At 47.4% G+C, this 20464-nt stretch overlaps 1 protein-coding gene across 1 annotated transcript; it reads left to right on the top strand.

Moving 5' to 3' along the window:
- Positions 1–12823: 12823 nt before the first annotated feature.
- LOC137531543 (protein S100-A4-like) lies at positions 12824–19728 on the top strand. Its single transcript, XM_068251458.1, has 3 exons — positions 12824–12960; positions 16481–16624; positions 19544–19728. The coding sequence occupies exons 1-3, from the start codon at positions 12952–12954 to the stop codon at positions 19679–19681; spliced, it is 291 nt and encodes a 96-aa protein (XP_068107559.1). The 5' UTR covers positions 12824–12951; the 3' UTR covers positions 19682–19728.
- The last annotated feature ends 736 nt before the right edge of the window (positions 19729–20464 follow it).

Raw genomic sequence — 20464 nt, 5'->3', positions numbered from 1 at the left:
GCCCCCCAGTATAGATTAGATAGGTATATGCCCCCCAGTATAGGTTAGATAGGTATATGCCCCCCAGTATAGGTTAGATAGGTATATGCCCCCCAGTATAAGATAGGTGAAAGAAGGTGCCCCTGTGTGGGGAGAAGATTGCCCGGGGGAGAAAAGACAGAATAAAATGATGGAGGCGCCAGCCGCGCCAATAAGGGATGCGGGAGCCGGCTTTATTCCTCGCTCCCTCCCTCCCTCCCTCTGAATGCCCCCCACCTGCGGTGAATGTGTGCCCGGCTCCCCCATGAGTGTGTGCGCAGCGGAGCGGTAGGTCCTCTTACCACAGATCAGGCGCACCAGCAAGTCTCTCTGCTTCCTGTGACGTCATGGTAAACAGGAAGCATGAGACTCCAGTTGCTGGTGCGCCTGATCTGCGGTAAGAGGACCTACCGCTCCGCTGCGCACACACTCATGGGGGAGCCGGGCACACATTCACCGCAGGTGGGGGCATTCAGAGGGAGGGAGGGAGCGAGGAATAAAGCCGGCTCCCGCATCCCTTATTGGCGCGGCTGGCGCCTCCATCATTTTATTCTGTCTTCTCTCCCCAGCCGGCCGGGCCATGCGGCAGCCCCACTTCCGGTCTTCTTGCAAGGGGGTGTTCTAGACACCCAGAACAACCCCTTCCGTGCGCCACTGCAGGGCCATGAAAGTCTGGCCAAATAACATAGAAGAGGCCGTAAGATCCGGGGCTGATACACAGCAGATTATTTCGGCTCTAGAAGATTTAAAGATTGCTTCTGACTTTGTCGGGGAAGCTGCTATAGACGGTGTTAGAGCATCTTCGAGAGCAATGTTGATGACAGTAACCGCTAGAAGGTCTCTTTGGTTAAAGTGAACCTAAAGCCGATCAAAAAAAATGAAAATGATCGGTGCCCTCGCAGCTCCGGTCCGATGCTTCTGGACACGCCGGCGACGACTTCCGGTTTCGCCGTCACCGGCCGACAGGCATGGGAACGCGAGTGATTGTTCGCGTTCCCAGCCTGTATATCACCCCCTATGCTGCTATTGCGGCCTGGAGGTCGCAATAGCAGCATAGGGGGCGATATACAGGCTGGGAACTTTCTCCAAAGTACTCCAAGCACCCATATCTCTTCTCAGACAAGATGGAATCCGTATATTTCCTTATCTGGACGATATACTAATAGTGTCCCGATCCCGCGAGAAGCTTATAAAGGATACAACAACATCTTTGACACTTTTACAGGATCTTGGCTGGATAGTCAATACACAAAAGAGTCAACTAACTCCTACCAGAACCATGACCTACCTGGGGGCATATTTCGACATAGTCAAGAATTCCGTGTCCCTTCCCTCTTCGAAAGTTCCAATCATACTTTATTGGATCCACAAGACCCTGTCAGCAACCTACCTTTCGGCAAGACAATGCTTACAACTGCTGGGAACGCTATCTGCAACTAGAGTTGGGCCGAACCTCCGATTTTAGGTTCGCGAACCTGGTTCGCGAATTTCCGCGGAAGGTTCGGTTCGCGTTAAAGTTCGCGAACCGCAATAGACTTCAATGGGGATGCGAACTTTGAAAAAAAAAAATAATTATGCTGGCCACAAAAGTGATGGAAAAGATGTTTCAAGGGGTCTAACACCTGGAGGGGAGCATGGCGGAGTGGGATACATGCCAAAAGTCCCGGGGAAAAATCTGGATTTGACGCAAAGCAGCGTTTTAAGGGCAGAAATCACATTGAATGCTAAATGACAGGCCTAAAGTGCTTTCAAACATCTTGCATGTGTATACATCAATCAGGTAGTGTAATTAAGGTACTGCTTCACACTGACACACCAAACTCACCGTGTAACGCACCGCAAACAGCTGTTTGTGTAGTGACGGCCGTGCTGGACTGGTGCACACCATGGCGAGAGTGCAGGTTTTGGTGGCTTTACAGCCCATATGGTCGCCTGGCTGATGTAGCTGAATGACAGAACAGTGACTGTCCAGCTGATCAAATTTGGTCTGACCACAATGAGGCAACGACCTTATTATCGTGGGTGTGCCCCCCGAGACACTCATCTAGGCGCCGGTCATTGCTTCATTGTGATACGCAAGCCCAGTGGCGGGTTCACTAAACAGAACAGGTATACAGTGGCGGGTTCACTAAACAGAACAGGTATACAGTGGCGGGTTCACAGAACAGGTATGCAGTGGCAGGTTCACTGAACACAACAGGTATGCAGTGGCGGGTTCACTGAACAGGTATACAGTGGCGGGTCCACTGAACAGAACAGGTATGCAGTGGCGGGTTCACTGAACAGGTATACAGTGGCGGGTCCACTGAACAGAACAGGTATGCAGTGGCGGGTTCACTAAACAGAACAGGTATACAGTGGCGGGTTCACTAAACAGAACAGGTATACAGTGGCGGGTTCACAGAACAGGTATGCAGTGGCAGGTTCACTGAACACAACAGGTATGCAGTGGCGGGTTCACTGAACAGGTATACAGTGGCGGGTCCACTGAACAGAACAGGTATGCAGTGGCGGGTTCACTAAACAGAACAGGTATACAGTGGCGGGTTCACTAAACAGAACAGGTATACAGTGGTGGGTTCACAGAACAGGTATGCAGTGGCAGGTTCACTGAACACAACAGGTATGCAGTGGCGGGTTCACTGAACAGGTATACAGTGGCGGGTCCACTGAACAGAACAGGTATGCAGTGGCGGGTTCACTGAACAGGTATACAGTGGCGGGTCCACTGAACAGAACAGGTATGCAGTGGCGGGTTCACTAAACAGAACAGGTATACAGTGGCGGGTTCACTAAACAGAACAGGTATACAGTGGCGGGTTCACAGAACAGGTATGCAGTGGCAGGTTCACTGAACACAACAGGTATGCAGTGGCGGGTTCACTGAACAGGTATACAGTGGCGGGTCCACTGAACAGAACAGGTATGCAGTGGCGGGTTCACTGAACAGGTATACAGTGGCGGGTCCACTGAACAGAACAGGTATGCAGTGGCGGGTTCACTAAACAGAACAGGTATACAGTGGCGGGTTCACTAAACAGAACAGGTATACAGTGGCGGGTTCACAGAACAGGTATGCAGTGGCAGGTTCACTGAACACAACAGGTATGCAGTGGTGGGTTCACAGAACAGGTATGCAGTGGTGGGTTCACAGCACAGGTATGCAGTGGTGGGTTCAATGAACAGGTATACAGTGGCGGGTCCACTGAACAGAACAGGTATGCAGTGGCAGGTTCACTGAACAGGTATGCAGTGGTGGGTTCACAGCACAGGTATGCAGTGGTGGGTTCACAGAACAGGTATGCAGTGGTGGGTTCACAGCACAGGTATGCAGTGGTGGGTTCAATGAACAGGTATACAGTGGTGGGTCCACTGAACAGAACAGGTATGCAGTGGCAGGTTCACTGAACAGGTATGCAGTGGTGGGTTCACAGCACAGGTATGCAGTGGTGGGTTCACTGAACAGGTATGCAGTGGTGGGTTCACAGCACAGGTATGCAGTGGTGGGTTCACAGCACAGGTATGCAGTGGTGGGTTCACAGCACAGGTATGCAGTGGTGGGTTCACAGCACAGGTATGCAGTGGTGGGTTCACAGAACAGGTATGCAGCCAGACAGGAACAAGTTAAGCCTAACTAATCTTTCCCTGAGAGACAGTCTGCAGCAGCTCGCCCTACTCTCACTAACGCAGGCAGCACACGAGTGACCGTAATGGCCGCCGCTGCCTGCCTTATATAAGGGGGGTGGGGCTCCAGGGGCTAGTGTAGCCTAATTGGCTACACTGGGCCTGCTGACTGTGATGTAGAGGGTCAAAGTTGACCCTCCATGTGCATTATGGGGCGAACCGAACTTCCGCAAAGGTTCGCCTGCGGGACGCGAACGCGAACCACTGAAGTTCGCATGGAACCGTTCGCAGGCGAACCGTTCGGCCCAACTCTATCTGCAACAATTCCAATGATAAGATGGGCACATTGGCATATGCGGGGTTTTCAGCTACCTTTTCTCCTACAATGGGACAGAAAGAATCTGAGACAGTTGATAAGAATTCTACCAGCAATGAAGGAATCTCTCCTGTGGTGGACACAACAGGAGCATCTGCAGAGGGGGTTCTCTCTCCTACCTTTGCCATGGATAGAGGTGACCACGGATGTCACAGACCGCAAGGCCGGTCTGCGGATGGGGTAAATCGATCAGCGTCAGAAATCCTCTCACACGGTCATTTGTTCATCACGAAGGGTAACCTGCGTTCGCAATTTGATGAACTGACTCACGAAGGGAGCGTTCTGCCACTAACGGATTCACCACACACATACAATTCAAAGATCTGCCACCAAGCGAGTTACACAGCCCGCTACTGTAATTTTACTAGGACTTGGAGAACGTCTATTAACCCTTAGCAGTATGCAGGAACCTGGGTCAGATCGGTATATCTGGGCCGGGTTCTCGCATGCGGGTTATAAGTGTATACTTCTATTAAACACAGGGTAGCGATTTCAGGAGAATAGGTACGATTGTGTATGTTCAGCAACAGGTCATAACCGCTAAACGGTTTTTAAACGTTTAATAACAAAAATGCATTACATACAGTTATATACACCTATTAACACATAAACACAGAGCTTAAAAATAAAAGGAATAAAATCAGAAAGTTCTTACTTAGTTAGCTGAGCAGTCCATTTGAAGCATGAAGAAAAATAGTCCAGTTTAAAGGTAGGCATTCAGGTTAAAAGTCCTTTGTACACAACATGCGCCCGGTTTTTCTTGAGCACATGTCTGGACCTCCCTAGTCGATGGAAATTGAAGAACTGAGGCGGAGTTCCTCGCAAACACTTTTTACTGACCTCAGTTTTGGGGCGGTCACTACCTGGAAAGTAGGTGTGTTTAAGCAGGGCCGACGCTACCATTAAGGCAAAGGAGGCAGCTGCCCCAGGGCCCCAGAGCTTGTAGGGGCCCCCAGTGGCTACAAGAGGAAAACAAAATTTCAAATCGGCCTTATAGTTTTTGAGAAAATCGATTTTAAAGTTTCAAAGGAGAAAAAAAAACACATTTAAAAACCTGACGACTTTAAAGTGACTCCGAGCAGTGCAGAAACTATGGAAAGATGCATATCATTTTAAAGCTCTCTTTCTCCTCTTTCCAATGATATATAAACCGCCACCCTACGTCTTTTAGTTTTCGCTATTGAAATTGCCGCGGCCGCGATTTCGATTGCGAAAATAGAGAAAACTAAAAGGCGTAGGGCAACGATGTAGGTGTCGTCAGAAAGAGGAGAAAGAGAGCTTTAAAATGATATCCATCTATCCATAGTTACATTGTATTACACAGGGCGACTTTTTGTCAAAGTCAGCAGCTGCATTCAGCAGAATGGAGCTGCTGACACTCTGGAAAGTGTCGTCCTGTGTAATACAATAGAACTATGGCTTGATGGATATCATTTTAAAGCTCTCTTTCTCCTCTTTCTGACGACACCTAAATCGTTGCCCTACGCCTTTTAGTTTTCTCTATTTTCGTGATCGAAATCGCGGCCGCGGCAATTTCAATCGCGAAAATAGCGAAAACTAAAAGACGTAGGGTGGTGGTTTATATATCATTGGAAAGAGGAGAAAGAGAGCTTTAAAATGATGTGCATCTTTCCATAGTTTCTGCACTGCTCGGAGTCCCTTTAATGGTTAATAGCAAATCCACCTTAAATGCTAGAAACCCTAAATTTGCAGGATATGGTAAGGAGATCATTAGGAATAAGAGGAAAAAACAATTTTTCAAAAAAACCTTATAGTTTTTGAGAAAATCGATTTTAATTTTAAAGTTTAGAAGGAAAAAAGTATAGTTTTAAATGCGGTAAATGTAACTTTTAGTAGCAAACCTAACGGTAGTGTTATTTTACATGCATCAAACGAAAGCGCAATAAATTTCCTGACGGGGTTTCCAGGGGGTCTATACGCAGCCGCAGCGCTTTGGCCAGGGATCGCTATACAGCCGCAATATGGCTGTATGAAGATCCCTGGCATTTTTTCCTATTTTCCCAATTTTTTTTTCTGTTTAGAGTGTGGGAATTAAAAAAAAAATAAATTATGTGGGGTCCCCCTTCCTGAAACTTTTTAACCCCTTGTCCCCCTTGCAGGCTGGGATAGCCAGAATGTGGAGCTCTGACCGATTGGGACTTCACACCCTGACTATACCAGCTGCAAAAAAGGTCCCCTAATGCCGATTTTTGTTCCGGGGTATATGTTGGGGGGGCCCCCAGGTTTATTTTGCCCTGGGGCCCCATTGTTGCTTAAACCGGCCCTGTGTTTAAGGCAGGGTTCCCTCCTGGAAGCCAGGTTGCCACCCTCAGACTTAGAGCAAGAAATGTACCAATTTATTAATAATTTGTGTGACTCGGACCAAGATTAGTGTATCGCAAATCCGAGCCCATATTCATAAGCAGCATGCGACTCTGTATTAAATGAGGCTATACATGCCTAGTCTAACGAATTCGCTCTACGCATGCCGGATAAAGTGGTTTCTCAATTGATTCCTGATAGCTAGAGAATGATAATTCATGTGAATTATAGACCTGTTTCCTAGGTATTAGGAAATGTAATTTTGGTCTTGCTGTGCCAAACCTATTTTGAATTATTAATAAAGTAAATGTTCCCATTGTGTGAAGCTATGAGCTTGGAGGGAAATTTGAATCTCAACCAGTTTGAGCTGGTTTGGTGGAGATGAGCTGAGGGACCAAATGGCTGCTCCCCAGGGGAGTTAGCCCCTTGTTAAATTCCTTCCTGACCTGAACAGGATGTGGGGGGAAGGTCACTGTACTCTCTGCAATGCTCTCAGAAGAAGAGCAAAAGAAAGGTATTTGTTATTCTACCCAGGGCTGACAGTAACTGTGCACGACCATGCGAAAATCGATGGCGATTTTGCGCATGACTTTCCGTAATATTCGTCACAACGGACGCAAGCCTTTTCGGTTGGGGAGCATGGTGCCAAGATCAAGTAGTACAAGCTCGCTGGCCTTGTCGTCCTGTTGTGAGCAGCTCAAACTTCTTAGAGTTGAGAGCAGCTCGTCTAGCACTGGAAGCCTTTGCTCATATTCTCCAAGGGAAGCCGGTTTGTATAAAGACAGACAACTCAACAATAATAGCCTATGTCCAGAACCAGGGCGAAACTCACAGTCAAGTGCTCAATCAAGAGGCTGCTCGCCTCTTTGCCTGGGCGGAACAGAATCTACGCTATCTCAAAGCAATTCACATTCCAGGCTGTCTCAACACAAAGGCAGATTTCTTGTCCAGAAACATCATAGACAACGAGTGGTCCTTGAATCAAGAGATATTTCTCCAACTCACTCAAGCATTTGGGAAACCGAAGATAGACCTTTTTGCCTCGAGGTACAACCACAAGCTTCCTCAGTTCTACTCCCGGTCTCCTTGCCCAACAGCGTTGGCTGTGGATGCATTGTCCCAACATTGGCCTCCAGTACTACTGTATGCCTTTCCACCAGTACCGCTGATCTTCCGCTTTCTACGGAAGGCCATGGTGGACAGGGCGACAGTTCTAGCAGTACTTCCATACTGGCCGAACAGAGTGTGGTTCCCGTTCTTACTACAGTTAGCTCAGTCTCAACTGAAGAACTCACCCGCTTTGTTGACTCAAGCAGAGATTCTCCACCCAGCACCAGACAAACTTCATCTGGTAGCGTGGATGTTGAAGGGCAAAGGTTTACAAACTTAGGCTGTTCAACAGCAGTAGTGAACACCTTACTACAAGCAAGAAAAGTTTCCACTAATATAATCTACAAAAAAGTCTGGGCAAAATTTGAAGAATATGCTTCTAAATCTAAACTTTCTCCCACTATCAGCTTCTGTGGTGAACATTTTAGGGTTCCTTCAAGCAGGTCTGGAAATGGGTCTAAGCTATAACACCTTGAAGGTTCATGTGACAGCAGACTCTCTCGGGGAAAAGATGGGCACTAAATCCATTGGTGAAGCAATTTTTAAGAGCCACACTAAAGCTAAGGCCACCTAGAAGAGACTTTTTCCCCAAATGTGATCTGCCAATTGTCCTGGAATATTTAAGCTCTACATCTTTTTGTCCATTAGAGAACTGTTCTCTAACCAATCTGACATACAAGCTGGCTTTCCTGCTGGCAATCACCTCCGCCAGGAGGGAATCGGAACTTCACGCCTTGGGTGCTTCTGATCCTTATATCGTATTTTACCACGATAGGGTAGTTTTAAGACTCTGGAGTTCTTGCCAAAGGTTGTCTCTGTATTTCATTTAGACAATGAATGGACGCTGACAGCCTTCTTTGAAAAGAATGACCCATCTTCTCCACATCCACTGGATATATTTTGTAGCAGGGGTCAGCGGCTAGTGCGCATTTGAGCTGCCACTTGCGGTCACATGAGCAGAACTCACCTGGCGACGGAAGCATGAACGCGAGCAGCCGCGCACCTCACCAGGTTGGTGCTGGCGGCTGCTGCAGAGGGGACTCCAGCAGACCAGCTGGAAGTGGAGCTGTGGCAAGGGACACATGAGCTGCAAGTGGCTGAATGTAGCCTCACCTTAGTAGATCTGCTGTTTTTTTAAAAACGCCTGATGTTTTATTTTAGGCTCGTTCACACTGGAGGCGTTTTGTGATTTTTTTAAGCGCGGGTGATTTTCAAAATCGCCCTGAAAGCGCTTGTGCAATGATTCTCTATGAGAGAGTTCACATCTGAGAGGTTCGATCCGCTCAGATAAGCGGTGCATGTACCATTTTTGAGGCAATTCCGCCTCAATGGAAGGTGTAGGAAAAACGCAAAAGTCTCACAAAATTGCTTTGTGCAGCGATTGCGTTCGCGTTTTTAAAAATAAATACATTGTATTTATTCTTTTCCGGGTGAAAGAGTTCACTTCCTGACTTGTGTCAGGGAGTGAATTCAAAAAACGTTCGGGAAAAGCGCTTACAAAAGCACTTTTCAGAAACACGCAATGCCTACCCAAGTGCCCGGAATCAGAAATAAAAATTGCGTCAAAAATAACAAAATGCCAACGCGAACTTATTGCAATAGGAACAAGGCCTTAAAGGAAATATCAGGCAAAAAAAAAATGGGTTTCACTTACCTGGGGCTTCTCCCAGCCCCATGCAGCCATCCTGTGCCCTTGTAGTCACTCAGGCCTAGTGCACACCGGAGCGTTTCCGCTGCTGTTTGCGATCTGCTTGCGGGTGCGGATCCGCTAGGGTAATGTATCTCAATGGGCTGGTGCACACCAGAGCGGGAGGCGTTTTGCAGAAACGCATACTCCCGGCCTGCTGCAGATTTTGGATTGCGGATGCGTTTCTGCCTCAATGTTAAGTATAGGAAAAACGCAAACCGCTCTAAAAAACGGCACTTCAGAGCGGTTTGCCAGGCGTTTTTTGTTACAGTAGCTGTTCAGTAACAGCTTTACTGTAACAATACATGAAATCTACTACACCAAAAACGCTTCCCAAAACCGCAAAACGCTAGGAGAAACGCTACAGAAAAATAAGAAAAAGCGTTTCAAAATCTGCTAGCATTTTGCGGATCTGCTAGCGGTTTTTGGTGTGCACTGGGCCTCACTGTTGCTCCAGTCCCCCGCCGGCAGGTAGTTTTGTTTTTGCCGAACTCGGGGTAACGCTAAAAAAATGTATGTGTTAGGGCTGGTGCACACCAAAACCTGCTAGCAGATCCGCAAAATGCTAGCAGATTTTTAAACGCTTTTTTTTATTTTTATGAGGCGTTTTGCTAGCGTTTTGCGGATTGCTGCTGCGGTTTTCAGTATAGTAGATTTCATATATTGTTACAGTAAAGCTGTTACTGAACAGCTTCTGTAACAAAACCGCCTGCAAAACCGCTCTGAACAGGCGTTTTTCAGAGCGGTTTGCGTTTTTCCTATACTTAACATTGAGGCAGAAACGCATCCGCAATCCAAAAAATGCCTCACCCAGGCATTTTTCGTTTCTGCAAAACGCCTGCCGCTCTGGTGTGCACCACCCCATTGAGATACATTGACCAAGCAGATCCGCAGCCGCAAGCGGATCTGAAAACGCCCAAAAAGCCGCTCGGTGTGCACCAGCCCTTAATGTTCCTGCAGCAGTGGGAATGCTAAAAAATGAGGTCGTCAAAAACGAAACTAGCTGGTGGTGGGGGACTGGAGCAGCAGTGAGGCCTAGTGCACACCAAAAACCGCAAGCAGATCCGCAAAACGCTAGCGTTTTTAGCTGCGTTTTTTCTTATTATTTTGAAGCGTTTTGCTAGCGTTTTGCGCTTTTGTGCTGTGGTTTTTGGTACACAGCAGATTACAGATATTGTTACAGTAAAACTGTTACTGAACAGCTTCTGTAACAAAAACGCGTTGCAAACCGCTCTGATGTAGCATTTTTCAGAGCGGTTTGCGTTTTTCCTATACTTTACAATGAGGCAGAAACGCCTCCGAAATCCAAAATCTGCAGCAGCCCGGGAGTATGCGTTTCTGCAAAACGCCTCCCGCTCTGGTGTGCACCAGCCCATTGAAATACATTACCCTAGCGTTTCCACATCCGCAATCGGATCTGAAAACGCGACCGAACCGCTCTGGTGTGCACTAGGCCTGAGTGACTACGAGGGCACAGGATGGCTTCATGGGGCAGGTAGAAGTCACAGGTGCCTGACAATTCCTTTAACCTTCCTGGTGGTAAGCCCGAGCTGAGCTCGGGCTATGCCGTGCAGGAGGATTTCTCAGGCCCTGCTGGGCCGATTTGCATAATTTTTTTTTTGGTACACGCAGCTAGCACTTTGCTAGCTGCGTGTACTGCCCGATCGCCGCCGCCACCCGCCGATTAGCCGCCGCCGATCGCCACGCCGCACCGCCCCCCCCAGACCCCATGCGCTGCCTGGCCAATCAGTGCCAGGCAGCGCTGAGGGGTGGATCGAGACTCCCTTAGACGTCACGACGTCCATGACGTCGGTGACATCATCCCGCCCCGTCGCCATGGCCATCCCGCAAAATCCCGCCAAAGAACGGGATTTCCTGATCAAAGATCGCCGGAGGCGATCGAAGCGGGCGGGGGGATGCCGCTGTACAGCGGCTATCATATAGCGAGCCCTAGGCTCGCTACATGATTTAAAAAAATAATAATTAAAAACAGTGCTGCGCTGCCCCCTGGCGGATTCTAATAGACCGCCAGGAGGGTTAAGGGATTCTTTCCTGTTACAGCAAATCAAAAGCTTCAAAGGTTTTGTTTTTTTTCCGTTTTTTTTTTTGGGTGGAATTAAAAAGATTTCAATCTGTGTCTACCATAGTGATGTAACCCTGTAATTATCTAGAGGCTGGGTGCACACTTAGCAGTGCGGGAAATGTCGCGTTTTTATGTATATACGTTTGTGCATTTGTAGGTGTTTTCTATGCGTTTGCGTTATTGTTCCCGCACCTGCATTTTTTGCGCTTTGCATGTATTTTAACACGTTTGTGATTCGCATATACAAGACCCATATGCATTTTGCATGCATTTTTCTATTGCGTTTTATGCAAATCACTAGGAACTCAACAGGAAGTGGAAATACATAAGAAAACATCTTTTTTTTTCAAAAACGCATAGAAAAAGCCATACAAAACGCATTACATTGCGTCACCATTGACTTTCGTTATGTGCGTTTTTGATGCGTTTTTGAAAAATATGCACCAAAACCAGCGTTTTTAAAAACGCATATTATAAAACGCATACAAAACGCTTATGCGTTTTTATATGCAGCTCATTAACTTACATTATACGCATAAATGCTGCATTTTACGCAATGCTAGCATTTTTGCCTAGTGTGTTCCCAGCCTAAGGTCAGAAACCCACTAGCAGCGATTTTCTGAGCGCTTTGCGGTTTGAAAACTCTTGCTAATGTAATGCTATGGGTGTGATCACACTGGAGCGATGTGATTTTATAAAAATCCCCCATAGCATTGCATTAGCAGGAGCTTTTTCCAATCACTATTGATTAGAAATCGCTCCTAGTGGGTTTCTGGCCTGAGGCCTCTTTTCCACGAACTGTTTACAGACAGTGAAATGCCTCTCAAACTCTCACAACTGCTTGCTGCTGCCTGGTAACTGCTTGTTGCTGCCTGGTAACTGCTTGTTGCTGCCTGGTAACTGCTTGCTGCTGCCTGGCAACTGCTTGCTGAGCACACAGCTCAACAGTTCGTGGAAAAGAGGCCTGAGAGATGCTCTCCACTGGTTTGTGGAGTGATTGATGTTGATTTTGCCTTGCAGGGGTTAACCTCTGTTGTAGAAACAAGAAAATTAAAGTTTTCCAAAAGTGTTGCAGAGAGTTTGTGATAGGCTGTCTTGCTGAAAGAGGAGCCAATGAGAAGAAGAGTCAGGGCACACTCCACCCCGCCCCCAGCCTCTGACACTTTCTTACAGGCTTATGATCAGTAAATTTGCATGATATGCAAATTCTCCCGAGTTGATGCAAATTTAAATGCAAATGTATGCAGCTTGAAAACTGGACCAATCAATTTAGGCCTCTTTTCCACAGACTGTTGATAGGCAGTGAAATGCCTCTCAAACTCTCAGATCTGCTCACTGCTGCTTGGTGGTAACTGCTTGTTGCTGCCTGGTAACTGCTCACTGCTGCCTGGTGGTAACTGCTCACTGATGACTGGTGGTAACTGCGTGTTGCTGCCTGGTGGTAACTGCTCGTTGCTGCATCTTAACTGCTCACTGCTGCCTGGTAACTGCTCGCTGAGCACACAGCTCAACAGTCCGTGAAAAAGAGGCCTAAAATCTGGGTTTAAATTGATTGGCCCATTTTCAAACTGCATACATTTGCATACAAATTTGCATAAGTCCAGAAGAATTTGCATGTCATTGATCAGCCCTACTTCCCACTGGGAGTGGCACTGTTATGAGTTTGTATATAATGGGTGTGGCTCTCTCACTAAAAGATACATTGGCTGAATTATCCTACTGAGTGCAACAATGGCCCAGGTAAGTACTACCTCCTTTCTGCAGTGATCTCTCTGCCTAATAAGTGTTCCCAGTGCTATGCAGCTACAGTCTCCCCAGCTCCAGCAGACACTAGAGCTCTAAACTCATGCTACCTCCTCCTCTGCAATGCTGCTCACACTACTTTCTGATTCATTGTAAGCGGGGCAGCAGAGGAGGCAGTATGGATGTGGAGCTCTAGTGTCAGCTGGAGACCGGAGTCTGGGGAGGTGAGGGCTCTGCTGTATCTTGGAGCAATGCTTTTTGGCGCTGCAAGATTTGGGTGCAGCTGGCGCCACCATAGACTACAAAAGGAATCACAACTGAGCAGTGCTCAGTGAGTAATGTTGGTGCTGTCAGAAGACGGAGACAAAGGGCTCTATTCATAAAAGGTTACCGCAAGTTTTCCGCTCAAAACAGCGGATTTTCCCGTCCATTTAGCAAAGTGGGCATTCATAAAAGCTGTTCCCGCATGAAAATCTACAATCCCCCAGCAGAGTGAGAAATTTCCGCCTTCTGCAGTGTTTTTCTAGATTTATCTAGAAAAAAGTAACAAAATGGCCGTTCATAAAGTTTAGAGGAAGCGGTATGTGGACGGGAAATACTGCTTCCTCTGATTTTGCAGATTACGTACAAGTGAATGGGACAGACCTCCCAGAGAGAGCAGCGCATGGAGTGCCGGCTGAAGTGTTTCCGCATGCCTTCCGCCAGCTTTCAGCGGGAGATCTCTGCACTTGCATCGCAGCTGGCTAGATTTTTTTTTTTTTGAATGACCACCCAGAAGTCTAAGATACCGGTATTTTCCCTCCAGGAGTTTTTTTGCCATAAATGTTTTATGAATGGAGCCCAAAGTTGTTTATAAAACACAATAATTTGGCCTCCATCAAATGCTGGAAGCAGGATTATATCATCCCCCCCCCCCCCCCCCCCACTATCTATGGCAGCCTGGAGGGGGAATAGTAATTAACATGGCCTGGACTTGTGCAGCAAAAGGATCAGCCATATACAGGCTGTGTCCTGCGCCCAAGTCTACTGGTGCTGATTTCAAATGTATGCTGTATCTTCTGCTGTGCTAGTAAGGCCTTGTTCACATTATCACACGCAGATGGCCGTGTGACCGGAATGCAACATGTACGATCGCATGCCTTCTGCGTTTACATGCATTGTGTGGCTGATCCCATTCACTTGTAGTGAATGGGTCAGCCATGTGTTTTGATAAAAATTTTGTGCCGCGTAGGTTTGTGGACCACACTGGCATGCAGTTTGAATATCAGAGGGTGCAGTCTATGCAATTCTGATGTTCCTCCTGCACATGTTGCTGATACGTGCAGTGTGAATGAGGCCTGATGGCATGACAGGAGGGGGGCCTCGGGGGGGGGGGGGGGGGGGAGGAGGAGGATAGTTGTGTCCCTCTCCCAGCCTTCTGCAACACTTTGGCCCCAGTGGCAATTCCCTCTGAGCTGCTGGAAGCCCACCCACGGTCCCCAACTAGGTAATGGACTAGAGCACAACTGATGACTTAACCACCTGATCTCCTCACCGGGTAACTTAAGTGATTAGCCCACCTGACCCCCCCCCCCCCCACTAGGTAATTGATTAGCCCACACAACCAGGTAACTGTTAAGCCCTCCCACCCCACCAGCCAGCAATGTTTTCCTCCCTGCCAGCGTCTTCTGCATTTAGCATATAGGGCATACATGTCACACTCCGGCCTGCGGGCCAAATCTGGCCCTCTGAGCCATTACATTTGCCCCCCCAAGTGGTTTTGCCACTTTGCATTATGTTTGGCCCACTCTAGACCACCAGGGAGGCTATACTGGAGGTGAAGCCCTAGGTCACCAGGGAAACTATTTGGGGGAGGGGGGAAAGCACTAAACACTTAAACTGTATGGGGAGGGTGGGGGGCACTAGACACCATGGAACTGTATAGGGAACTTCAGGTTGGCCCATGACTAAGTCCCAATGTTCCATTTCGGCCCACTTTGTATTTGAGTTTGGGACTCCTGATCTAGGGTAAGGGCTTGTTCAGTGTGTGTGTGATCACCAGGTGCTGGGCATTGCAGTTGTAGGAAAAGCAACCGTTCTGTTATTGTCTTGACCATTTCATGGCGGGCACCAGGAATTAAGGTGTGGGCGTGGCACTCATTCAGTCAAGCTGCCCAAAAATGTGAACTGCAGCAGTGGTGCAAGTGTCTGGGACTTGGGGATGAAGGGGCAGCAAATGTGGGCAGCTTGTTGTCTGACCTGAGCTGTGACTAATTGTTGACTGCTCTTTGAGTCCAACTCCGCCCTCCACCCTGCTCCAGCATATTGGAGCAGAAAGCATCAATTTGGCTTATAGATAAAATGAAAAATAACCATTTTCATCATTTCAGATATGAACGATCCCCTAAACAGATTGATAAAACAATTGACAAATTGGTGGTTTTTAGTTGACTGGCACCATCAACACTGTCCTATCTAACCAATCAAGTTGATCATACTTCCCAACTTTTTGAGATGAGAAAGAGGGACACTTAAGCCACACCCCTGACCACACCCCTTGTCTCACACACCATAAAGATTTCATAAGAAAAATGTTTTATAATTCAAACCACACTGGTTCTTTTATCCTGGTTCATTTTCCTTCATATTAACATATTAAAATTAGTAGTATATCAATTTTAAAGGATGGGAATAAAGTTTAGGGGTTGGTTTTATCATCAATTAAAAATAGTACTGGAAGATCTCTGAACTTAAAGGATACCAGAGCTGAATAAAGATGAAGTGGGTATGCTGTCGCCTGTCCTGATGCCCACTGCTCCTCCTGTTCTCCTTTCTGGCCCCCCATCTCACCTGAAAGCCCTTGGTTGCCGGAGTTGGGCTTTACTGTGCAGGCTGGTTTGCATGCTTCCTACAGAGCATGCCCAGGAGTGCACTGCGCGTGATGGAATTATTTGTGATGTTATGTACAGTGCACTCCTGGGCGCATACTGTAGGACATTTGCGACCTGCGCAGTAAAGCCTGACTCCAGCGACCCCCACAGATGTTCCCAGGTTTTTGTTTTTTTTATCTGATGGGGGGATCAGAGAGCATGTTTCTCCATATTTGGCTCTGGTATCCTTTAAAAATTCGGGTGGGGCAGGTGCGGTAACTACAGTCCTGTGGTGTTGCTTTCCAATCAGCAAGTCTGTGAAGAAGTGGCCAATCAGAATGTAGAGCCTGAGTAATGCCTGTCCTGTACAAAAAAAATCAGCTACGTGTTTCACATCTTCTGCAGACTGCACCCCCACTGGCAATATGGTGACACTGCAGGAAAGGGTACTGGTCCCTGTAGAGATCAGTAAGCTGTTATTGTAAACGGCCCAACTTTTTGAGATGGACACCTTTAAGACATGCCTATGCCACACCCCTAACCGTACCTCTAAACATGCCTGTGACACCCCTAGCCACACCCCCTCCACCCCAAGCCTTTCTATCCTCATTAGTTCTCCTTCATATTAACATCTGAAAATAAGGACTTTTCTCTTGTTTTGTCTCTAGCAATGTGGTACCGCCTCCATCGAAGACCTGATGATCGCACTGATTAAGAAATTTGAATTGTATGCCAAAGGTGATGGAGACGGCAGCTCCCTGAACCAGGATGAACTGTGCAAGTTGGCAGAGAAGGAATTCCCCTCTCTCTGTGTGAGTACGCTAGAAACTATAGTTGCCTGTGTCTCATGCACTCTCTGCATAAAAACTGCCTGGCGCAGATGTAGTCTTGACGTGGGTGTGGTTTTGAAGGTGTTTTTTTGTATTGTATTCCCAACAACTATTGCTTGATAATACCGTCCAGTCTTATGCTGACCCTTGTCATGGCAACCTTCATATATGCCCCTCCCCATTCTACTGTACTTGGAAATTGTGTACTTCATGACAGTGCTGTGTTTTGAAGCACAGTCCTCACCAGCTGGCACCCCCGTCTGACATGTATAAGGTTTAGATATCTGACCTGCATTGGCATCCTGCCCTGAGGTGCCTTAGATCTAAGGCTCCATCCAGTGCACTGCAGTACTGGCACTCTGTTGACCCCAAGAAGCAACGATCAGCCATGAATCATGTTGTCCTAGTGCTAAAATAAAGGGTTATCTATTAACATTGTGACGTCTCCATTAACCTCTTAATAGGAAGCTGCTACATTAAATGTCATGCTGGAGCCTCTTAACAGCTCCAGGATGTTTTAATGCATCGTTTGCTGCCACTGGGTGGGTGCCCATGCCTGCACACAACTCTTACCCATCTGGACTTGGAGAACCATGGCTGGTGAAGGGGAACAAGTGTTCCCCAAACCAATGACAATGCCTGGAATGAATGGACATGATCCCGATTAGGGATCAGGTCCATTCATAATAAAGATAGTAAAAGTAAAGTTAAAGAGACACTGAAGCGAAAAAAAAAATATTATGATTTGTATGTGTAGTACAGCTAAGAAATAAAACATTAAAGGTGGCCATACACTGGTCGATGTGCCATTAGATCGACCAGCTGACAGATCCCTATCTGATCGAATCTGATCAGATAGGGATCGTATGGCTGCCTTTACTGCAAACAGATTGTGAATCGATTTCAGCCTGAAACCGATCACAATCTGTTCAGCTGCTCCTGCCGCCTGTTCCCCCCCCCCCCCCCCCCCCCCCCGTATACATTACCTGAGGCTGGCTCCCGGGCGTCTTCTCTGCACTGCACCGCTGTTCTTGCTCCATCCCGGCGCTTCCTGTGTTACTCTGTGACCAGGAAGTTCAAATAGAGCGCCCTCTATTTCAACTTCCTGGTCACCGGAGTGATACAGGAAGTATAAGCGTACACTGGGACATGCGGAAATGCGGTGCAGCAAGGAGAAGAGGACCCCGGAGCCAGCTTCAGGTAATGTATACATGCTCGGATCGGGCCCGAATCGTACGCCGCAAGCGACGCGCTCCTACCGCCGGGCGATCGAGGGTAATTTCCCGCACGGCGCGATCGACGGACCGATCCGATTTCGGGAGGGAATCGGATCGGCGGGTGCGTTTAGCGCAAGCGATTGGCAGCAGATCCGATCCCAGGATCGGATCTACTGTCGAAACGGCCGTGAATCGAGCCAGTGTATGGCCTGCTTAAGATCAGATACATCAGTCTAATTGTTTCCAGTACAGGAAGAGTTGAGAAACTCCAGTTATCTCTATGCAAACAAGCCATTAAGCTCTCCGACTAAGTCTTCGTGGAGAGGGCTGTTATCTGACTTTTATTATCTCAACCCATTAGCAAGAGCTTTGCAAATCTTAAAAGCTTAGGTAAGTGGTGCTATTGGGTCAAAGGCCTAACTGCCACTGATTAGCAGCCAACACTATGCCAGTAACAGGCGCTGATTAGCAGCTGCTACTGTGCTAACTGCACACTATACAGGTTATTTCCCATGGAAATGTTCTATTTGACAAATCACAGGCATAGAGTACCTAACAGCAATCAGCAAAAATTGTTTTTTGCTACTTCTCCCTAGCACACTGAAGAAAAGCCATATACCCTTGGCCTAAGTCCCTGTTTACACTTAATTAGTTGCTCTCAGTTATAACTGAAAGGACCACTGATTTTCAAAATAATGGCCATGTTTTCCTACGGCACAGTTCAGAACTCCAGTGAAAATCCTCTATAATAAACCCCTGTCTCTGCATCCCATGTTTGTGTCCCTGCGTGCTACTGCACAGGTGCCTCAGGGACAGCCGTTGGACGGGAGCAGGACAGGCAAGGAGTGCGCGGTGTGCACTAGCGCATGTGCAGTAACTGTGCGCTGGTGGCGGCAGTCCCGTAAGGGTGAGAGGGGGTTTAAACACAGACCTAGAGACAGTTTTTAAATAGGTCTACTAGTAATTTAAAAAAAATGAGCACTTTATTACATTATGTATAAATTCAGTCAGTGTTTGCCCATTGTAAAATCTTTCTGCTCCCTGATTTACATTTTGACATTTATCACATGGTGCCATTTTTACTGCTGGCAGGTGATGTCAGTGGAAGGAGATGCTGCACTTTATTTTATTTTTTTTTTTTTTTATTTTTTTTGGGACCCAGCTATAAACAGGTCCTGACATCCCACTGTTGGGAGGGGTTTCACCTCAATATCAGATCTATTTCAGAAAAGGAATAGATTTCTCATGGGGAAGGGGGTATCCGCTACTGATTTGGATGAAGTTCAATTATTGGTAACTGTTTCTCTAAGGCCTCGTACACACTGCACACGTTTCCAGCCGCATTTTGGAAACTCGTGCGGGAGGCCGACACGCACGACAGCAGGCAGTGCATAGAGTGCACTGTCTGATGTTCACACTGCATGCGGTCCAGGGACTTTTTTTTTTTTTTCTTCCAAAAACTTGTGGCTGTCCCATTCACTTTTCAGTGATGGGATCAGCAACGCACACAAACGCGTTTTTTAACTGAAATATTTTTCACAATGCACTTCTATGGAGAAGAGAAAGCGTACCAACTTTAAGTGTAAACAGGGCCTAAGGGGTTGGCCACCCCTGCTGTAGACTAAAAGATGTGGTGATGGAAAATTCATAAAATGGCTAACATTCGCTTTCATATGTCCCACAGACCAGCAACAAGAAAGACGAGATCCTGAAGAGCGTCATCGGGAAGATGGACATGGATGGAGACAAGAAGGTCACGTTTGATGAATACATGATTTTCCTCAGCTGTCTGGCCATGATCCTACACGAGCATTCAAAGTAGAGGTCCAAACACTGGGGGCGGGGACATTTAGCTAATGTTGTATACATTGTCTATTAAAAACAAGTTTTGGATATCGTGTAACTTGTCTTTTATGTCTCAGTTCTTAACCACACCAAATTCACTTTTGTGAAATTGAGGTCACCAAGGTTTCTTTAAGCGTACCTTAAGGCTACTTACACACTAAGACGTTACGTTAGAGGGGACGTTATGGTCGCATAACGTGCCCCTAACGCAACACATGGTGGTGCGGGAGAGGACGTTAGAGAGCCGCGTTAGGTGGCTCTATCCGCATAAGGTCTACCGAGTGGCGCTGATTAGCCGGCGGGACCTCGTGATGCGGAGTGAGACACTCTGCCTCATGTGGTCCTGCCGGCCAATCAGCAGCCGCCAGTGCAGTGCATATTAAGTAGCCATGTGCGCGGCTACTGTAGCGGCATCTCCCCGCCTCCTCTCACCCCCCCCCCCACTTAGCATGTGCAAACAGTCTAATGCGGCTTAAGCCGCTCAGAACGCACAGTACGCTGCGCTTTTTACCAGAACGTGCAGCGTTACTATGTAACGCAATGTGGACAGTGAGAACAGCCTCATTGACTCTGTAGTGCGGTGGGCTGTGTTACAGGCTGCACTAACGTGCGCCTGTAACATCCTGGTGTGAAACCAGCCTAACTCAGAACTTTCTCTCTGCTCTGAAAGATACGCAACAGCTTAATAACTCTTTGGCCTTTTTCACATTATAAATCACAAGTGCTTCTCCCCCCCCCCCCCCCCCCTTAGAAAAGTGAA

Source organism: Hyperolius riggenbachi, chromosome 9 (assembly GCF_040937935.1).
Source record: "Hyperolius riggenbachi isolate aHypRig1 chromosome 9, aHypRig1.pri, whole genome shotgun sequence".
Classification (NCBI taxonomy): Eukaryota; Metazoa; Chordata; class Amphibia; order Anura; family Hyperoliidae; genus Hyperolius; species Hyperolius riggenbachi.
This window is presented reverse-complemented; position numbering and strand designations above follow the sequence as displayed.